General features: G+C 42.4%; 1 protein-coding gene across 2 annotated transcripts; it reads left to right on the top strand.

Annotated features, from left to right (window-relative positions):
* Positions 1 to 289: 289 nt before the first annotated feature.
* LOC112845750 (uncharacterized) lies at positions 290 to 1,280 on the top strand. Of its 2 annotated transcripts, none has more exons than XM_025905107.1 (2): positions 290 to 764; positions 857 to 1,280. In XM_025905107.1, exons 1-2 carry the CDS (start codon positions 344 to 346, stop codon positions 1,111 to 1,113), a joined length of 678 nt encoding a protein of 225 aa, XP_025760892.1. In that variant the 5' UTR covers positions 290 to 343; the 3' UTR covers positions 1,114 to 1,280. The 2 variants fall into 2 exon arrangements, with proteins under 2 accessions (XP_025760892.1, XP_025760893.1); XM_025905108.1 differs by having other exon boundaries at positions 290 to 449.
* Positions 1,281 to 8,005: the final 6,725 nt, after the last annotated feature.

Consider the following 8,005-nt stretch of genomic DNA (forward strand, 5'->3'; position numbering starts at 1 on the left):
TCTTGACGACCCAGAGCTCTGGCACGACTTAACCTTGGAAGATCAGGAAACAGTAGGTGCTGCTATGGCAAAGACACAGCGCCTGCAGTGTTTTGCGCACACACTTCAGCTGGTGGTGAAAGATGGTTTGTCAGAGACCAAAGTGGCATCTCCTTCACTTTCAAAGTTATCTAAGCTCAGCTCTCTACTGCACACAAGCACAACATTCAAAGATGTGTTTGAAGCTGAATTTGGTGAACAGAAAGCGATCCCTGCTGCTGTAATCACAAGATGGAATTCAAGACTGAGACAAGTGAAGGCAGTTCTCCAATGTGAACATCTAAAACTCTGTGCTGTTCTTGAAATGGCTGGGCACAAGGAGTTATTATTCACAACACGAGAGTGGAACCTGTTGAAGGAGATGGTGGACATATTGAAGCCTTTTGGAGAAGCAACAGATTTGACACAAGGTGAGAAAATAGTCACGATTAGTGCTGTTGTTCCATGTGTGCTGTCCCTCAATCACCACCTTGAGAAACTGAAGCCTCAAGTCCGTTTCCTGAATGGTCTGGTCAGGAGCCTCCAAGCATCTTTGAACAAAAGATTTCTTGGAATCTTTATCAGTGTGCGAATGGCTAGAGCAGAAGATGGGATCACTGCCCCCTTTTCAGATCCAGTGTACCTTAAAGCAGCTGCTTTGGATCCAGCATTTTCTCTGTTGTGGGTGGAACACCATGTGTTGGGCAGTTGTGACATAAAGGCAGAGGTGACACAAAAAGTTAAAGGTAAAGATTGAATATAGTTTATATTTTTCTGTATTTTTTTTTTCTAAAATTGTAATAAAGGCTCTTTTGCTGTTGTTAATTTGTTTTGCCAGATCTGATCCTGCAAGATGCGGCAGATCCTGCAAAGTCAGAGCAACCTGTGACTCCTGGTGAGGAACATCAAGAGGACTCTGAAGATGGAGGACTCTTTGCTGCTTACTGTAAGAGGCAGAAGAAGGATGTGGGGAAGAGTCCAGCTCTACAGCTAAGTCACTACCTGGATATTGCTGATGGACAGAGCGCCCTCTTGTTCTGGGCAATGAAATGCAGACTCTTCCTTCTCTGTTTCATGTGGCCACCAGAGTTTTAGCAGTACCTGCATGTAGTGCTCCTGTGGAGCGAGTTTTCAGCTATGGTGGCATCATTCTACGGCCTCATCGTGCACAAATGACTGACAGACTTTTGGCCAATTTGGTCTTTTGCAAATGCAATGCAGAATAGTTAATAGTTAACTGAAATAACTTAAAGTGCACATTCTTGTTCATTGTTCATATACATATATATATATATATATTTGTTTTGTACATAAGGAAATGTTTTGTTTTGTACATAAGGAAATCTCAGCAGTTTTTGTTTCAACAGGAAGTTCTGCTTTTGCATTTTTCGCTGAATGTAAAGTTTAATTGAGCTGTGCAAGGTGCAATTTCAGAATTAGTTTGTGCATATTTTGTAAGTTACTTGTTTCATCAGGTGATGAGATTAATACAGATTTTAAAAAAAGAACACATGGTCTATTATTTACACCTAACATATAACTGCAACATTGTTTTTAAAAAAAAGACTTGAAAGGACTTGAAATTCAAAGTTTCGGACTTGGGACTTGACTTGAAAGTTGTCTGTCTTGACTTACGACTTGACTCGGACTTGCTTGACTTTACTTGAGACTTGACTCTGACTTGAGGATAAAGACTTGAGACTTACTTGAGACTTGCAAAACAATGACTTGGTCCCACCTCTGCTATGAATGACCTCCCATGGTTCCAATAACTTGGGAGCGTTGCATCCAATCAACAGGTCCACGTTAGCCATTATGTGGGTAATTTGAACCTTTGACAGATATGGCCACCTGACCAGATCTTCTTCCTTTACAAGGTTATCTGTGGTGACAGGCATCCTTTCCTGTGTTAGGATTTCTGGAAGTTCATAGAAGGCATTGCTGCCTAAACCAGAAACTTCAAGACCAGTAAGTGAGTGGGCAGAGACGACCTTTTCTTGACCCATCGTTTGTAACAGGAAGTGCGTTCTTTTGCCCACAAGATTTAGCTTTTGCATGAGGTGCTCTGAACAGAAGCTAGCTGAACTGCCAGGATCTAAAAAAGCATATGTCTGTATGACATGACTACCTTTAACAGACTTTATTTGAACTGGCAGAATGGAAAGCAAACCACTGTCTCTTCCGGCCCCTGTATGACCACAAGTTTTCACAGGAGTTACATTCTATGAAGAGGAGGGCTCTCCACAAGATTCTGGACTTAAACCATTATTGTTATCAATATGGAGGACAGTGGGATGACCTTTACCACACGTCCTACATGTCAAACGCTTAGCACAGTCCTTGCTTACGTGCCCAGCACCTAAGCAACCAAAACACAGCCCTTTCTCCTTTAGAAAAAGCATTTTGTCTCTGTCATTGACATGACATTACAACTCCCACGTAAGAAAAGAGAATATGCTTGCAATGATTTCACGTCTTCATTTTTAATTGCAGGCCAAGATAATGCCTTTTCAATGTAAGCAGTTGCAATTTTATATTCATTTCCGAAGTGTTCTTTGAGCAGTTGCTTTGCTTGTGTATAGCCTTGTCCTGCAGCCATATGTTGACAACTGCGTACCAGCTCTCTCGGCTGTCCTGTTGTAAACTGCTCCAAATAGTACAAGCAGTCCTTCATATTGGCCTTTTCTTCCACTCCTTGTTCAAACGCATTAATGAAAGACATGTATTGAAGAGGATCCCCATCGAATACAGGTATTTTCCTGGATGGTAATGATGATGAACGCTGATGCTGAACAAGAGTTGCAGTTATTTCATTTTGTCTTTGTAAAATGGTACAAATGTCCTCCGACTGTCTTTCTCCCGCTGTAGGAATCGGCCTGGGCGGTGGAGGATCCACATTGTGAAATTGTGTTGTGATGACCGTTTGAGCTTGTGGCTCACTCATTTCTGTTTCTGGCAGGATCCTTGCAGATGTGTTGCTTTCAGTTTGTACCATTTGCATTGCAGGTTTATCTTCATTGACTGGTGTACTGGGCTTGACTGCGGCTGAAGCAGCCGTTTTCCTGATTTCCCTTTCATAATATGAATTCATAGCATTGGACGATATGTTAGATATACTTTGAACTTCAGCAGCTTGGAGAACAGCTAACTTTGCAGAAGAGGCAGAAAGCAAAGCTTCGAGCTCAAGCTGTTCACGTTTCCTCCTTAGCTTTAGTTCTTGCTCCTCCAAAGCATGCTTCTCTTTTAGCACTGCCATACGAGCGAGTAATGCTGCCTTTTCTGCTTTTGCTTTTATTCTGGCAGAAGAAGTGGTGCTCACTTTATCACTAGATGAGCTTTTAGTGACTGAAGATTTACCAACAACATTTGAAACACTGTCCTCTGGCTTAACACCATCATCAACACCATGATCACCCTTTAAATGTAAATGTTCGCAACCTGATAACCATTCTTTCACTTCATGAGTGAACTCATCATAATGCATTGTTTTCGCTTAAACCATGTTTCATGCTTTTCTTTTTCATCATCTGGTAACAAACACATCAATGAACCATGAACTGTTTTTGCTTCATTACACAAACCAACAAAATCATTGAATGATGCTTGAACCATAGAAGTTTCATTTTTTTCCATTGAGACCCTTATACTCTCTTTTAAATTATTAGCTTTATTTACTTTAGCTTTTCTATCACGTTGTAGTCTGTCCAGTTTTTCTGCAAGTGCCTTAGCAGTCAATTTCACCACTCGTTTTTCCTTTTCTGGATGCGCCCCAGCCTTGCTGGCGTTGCTACTTTGCACAGCTGACTCTGCAGCAGGCTCAGGGAGCCTGTCAGCAGCTTTATTTGTGTCCATAGTTCAAATGTCCCAAAACTCAAATATTTACCAAGTATTGAGGGTTTATGCGCACATGCAAAAGTTTGTTTATAAATCAGATTTATTATGTTTGACCACCAATGCATTGGAATTACGTCTTCTTAAATAAGTGTGCACACTTTTTATAAATGGCCATTTATTAGTAGCGCTACTCATACCTTGCGTTGGGCGCCGTGCTGATTCCGATGAAGAATTCTGAGTCCTCTCCAACATCCACTGAACAATCGCCAGAAATCCCACGTCGTCAGCTGACAGACCGATACTCCAGCTGTCCGCTGCTCGTGAACCCTCCACGCTAACGTTTCCAAACGGCATTCAGCTCTCCACGGCGATCGATCACTCAGACGTTAATTGTCCTGTTTGCGCCGAGCCCCCAAAACACCGCGGCGCAGTTGGCGTAAACTTTTCCCCATAGAAAAGCGAGTTTGTGACTCTAATTGTAGAGGCTAAGCCTACACTTGAAGCCACTGAGGTGGTCGTTAACGGGGGGTGACGCGATGTCACTGGTATGTATGAATTAAGTAAACAGTCCAATAACTCCAGCAGTACTTATCTTGTCCTTTTTGTTCTTTATTCCAATATCATCTTGACATAACAGCGCAGCGGTCACGAACTGTTTGCCTTCGTACAATTAACGACACACCTGACGCCGATTACGTGCGTCTACCTTAAATACCTTTACATCAACAAAACAGAAAAAGGTGACCTCTAGCGGCCACATAAGGTATTAACCCAAAATGGTTCCTACAGATAATGATATTAATTGTATGCTTCAGTGTGTCAGTACAGGTGGATTTCTCTCAACCTGGAACCTTGAGTACAGCGTCAAAAGCATAGATTAATTGGGGAAGTGCGAGTGCGAGGATACAGGGTATAATTGGGTTGAAATTGAAGGCTGAACTCATGATTGTTTAGAGATGTCCGCCATGTCATAAACAAAAGAAGGCAAAATAATGACAGAAATGATTGACAACTATATTAATGAACAGACAACACATACTCAAATTGTTATATGTGAAATTATTTTTGGAAAGGGTCAGAAGAGATAGTTTGAATTTAGAACTCAGTGATATGATGCATGAATTAAACCTTATTGCAATAAACACTTGCAATGAAGAAAGCAGCTTACACTCAATTAATATGAACGCAAAGCCTTGATGCCATAGGCAATTTGTTTTGTTTTTGTTTGTTTGCTTAGTAAGTTTGGAAAACAAATTTGTGATCATACTTGTGGATCACAGTAACACATAATGATTTGGGATATGATTTGCTGATGCCTAGTTTTAGAGCTGTGAGCTATGAACTGTAAGCAATGCAAGGTTTTTCCTAACTCAGAAGTTTGACACATGCCAGACAACTTTCCTATGTAGGCATTTTGCTTACACTGTCACACATCAGAATTGCTGTATGCTGTATCACGCGCTGACCTTCACAGCACCCCACAGGCTGGTTTCGTTGATATCTTTGTAGACGGTTCAGCGTCCAAAAGTAGCCTTGGGCGGAACTGTGTAGGTTATGCGGTAACCACAGTAGACACAATTTTAGAAGCAAAAGCACTAACTTCCTCACACTCTGCACAGAGTGCAGAACTCACAGCTGTCATACGTGCCTGTTCCCCTAACCCAACTGCAACATGGAAATCTTTTGAAGGCACTGTTGGAAGTGTTTATATTGCCAAAACAGTTAGCATTTTGTAAATGTGCTGCACACCAGAAAGGCTGCTCAGAGGTCACTGAAGGCAATAACTTTGCAGATCAAAGCCGCAAAAGCAGCAGCACAACAAACTATAGACACATTAATGTCTGACTCCTCAATGCAAATACCACTTGATGTGCTTATGAATGAACGAAAAGCCGCACCAACTACAGAACAAAGGAAATGGTTAAACTGTGGAGCACAGCTAGAAAGTGGTTTGATGACTTGTAATGGCAAACCAATACTACCAAAGTCCCTACACAAATCAGCAGCATTATTGTCAACAGGAGGGGGGATAGGAGTGGTAGATAAAATTTCGGAAATTTGTCGGAACATGCATGATTTGCCAAAAACATAATGCACATAATGCGCATAATGCACACCACCTCATCCTTTTCATACGATCCACATGGGTTTTATTGAGCTAAATGAATGCCAAGGCTCAGAATACGCTCTAGTGATCATAGACGTGATCTCAAAATGGCCAGAAATCTATCCAGTAAAAAAAGCAGACGCCATCTCAGTAGCAAAATGTTTGTGCAACCATTTCATTCCAACATATGGCATCCCCACTCTGATAAGATCAGACAATGGGACACATTTTGTTAATGAAGTAATCAGTAAGGTCTCTGAAGCACTAGGATTTAGCATCAAACATCACTGTGCACTGTTGGAGGTGCAAAGTGCCGGACTAGTGGAAAGAACTAACGGCAATAAAACAGAGACTGAGAAAATGCATGGAAGAAACAGGGAGACCATGGCCTGAGTGTATAGGCCTAGTAAAAATGTGGATGAGACTGACACAAAGTTCTCAGAAACTCACACCTTTTGAAATCATTCACGGTAGACCATTTCCACTACCAATTACAAGTGAGCCCATACATAAGTCAATAAGAGAAACTACACTAGCCGAATGGATGACTAAATTACTTGAAAATAAAGAGATTGTTCTAAACAACCAACTGCCGAGTGACATCTCTCCAGTGTCTTGCAGGTTGAAACCAGGTGATTGGATCCTGATCAAAGTACTCCAAAGGAAAAATTGGAGTTCACCAAGGTGGGAAGGTCCACCTACTGCCTGCAAAATAGCAGAAAGACCGTCTTGGATCCATCAAAGTCACTGCAAAAAAGTGAGTGACAACCTAAGCGTTTAGACGCCGACACCCCTAACTCCTGGTGATCTATTGGTGGAGGGAGGGCTGATCGGGTACACCCCGCCCTCTTCTTCTTGCCAGTAGTCTACTCATCAGAGGTCACAGGTGTGTCTGGTCATTGTGAAGACACTCGTCCTCCTAGTGGCTAATGTTGAACTCCTGGTGAGTTTATTAACACTCACCCGAAAGAAAGAAGATGAACAACACCACCTGCAGACAAGATGGACACATGACAACTCACATCTTCATGACATGACACAAGACCACATTCACCCATGGATGAACAACGCATGGTATCGATATATACATGACAGCACACCCAGAAAAGACTGCTATGTTTGCTCCTATATGCCCCCAACGACGCAGTACGCCACCTTGTACGCGAAGGCAATGGACATAATTCAAGCAAAGTGTGCCGCAAGCTACGCCAGCCTTGGGTATCAATTCCAGGGAATCGTGGTCAACCATGAGGAACCTCTCCAGATAGGGCTACGAAATGGCACATGTGACGAATGGTTCTGGGTTGACCTGAAAGTGAAGCACAGAAGTAAGGCTAAATCATTCCCAGTCTTTCTTGAAAACAATGGGAATTTAAGCCACAGCCTATGCTACCGCCAAGAGAACGGATCCACGCCAATGGGAAACACCACCAACTGCAAAGCAGTACAGACACACGCTCTTGGAGGGCCCGTGAAGAGCAGCAACATCTGCGCTCAGTGCGCTCCCATTTTCATATCTGACCACACTTTCAAGATAACCATGGACGCCACGTCAACATCAACGTCAACAACAAGGAAAAGACGAAGCACCCCAGACCTCAAGCAGCATGATTCCATATGGGGTTCCGATATCCCAGAGGAATTTAAACTTTGGACTGAAAGACAAAAGGTTCTGAATGCTTCATGTAAATTCAACGACGAACGGGATCAGGAGTTTGACACTCTGCGCATTGCAGTAATGCAACACAGGGTAGCATTGGACATGATTCTCGCCGAGAAAGGAGAAAGGTGTCCTCTTTAACAACACATGTTGCACATACATTCCAGATAATGTGCACTCACCGAACATGACTGATGCTCTGAAAACACTCAGACAACTTCGGGATGCACAACAACGAGACTATGCCACAAACACAGAAGACTGGCTTACATGGCTTTTAAGTGGCTCTTGGAAGTCCCTGCTGATTAAAGGACTTGTTTTTGTTGGTGTTATAATACTGTTATTGTGTCTTTTCACTTCATGTGTCATACCATGTTTGAAGAACA

Source organism: Oreochromis niloticus, unplaced genomic scaffold (assembly GCF_001858045.2).
Source record: "Oreochromis niloticus isolate F11D_XX unplaced genomic scaffold, O_niloticus_UMD_NMBU tig00008706_pilon, whole genome shotgun sequence".
NCBI lineage: Eukaryota > Metazoa > Chordata > Actinopteri > Cichliformes > Cichlidae > Oreochromis > Oreochromis niloticus.

What these genes read in the sequence shown, in the direction of transcription:
- LOC112845750 (XM_025905107.1), top strand. Translation starts at nt 344, where the DNA reads ATGGCTGGGCACAAGGAGTTATTATTCACAACACGAGAGTGGAACCTG. An exon ending in GGTGACACAAAAAGTTAAAG is followed by an intron (nt 765 to 856) that starts GTAAAGATTGAA and finishes TTGTTTTGCCAG; the next exon opens with ATCTGATCCTGCAAGATGCG.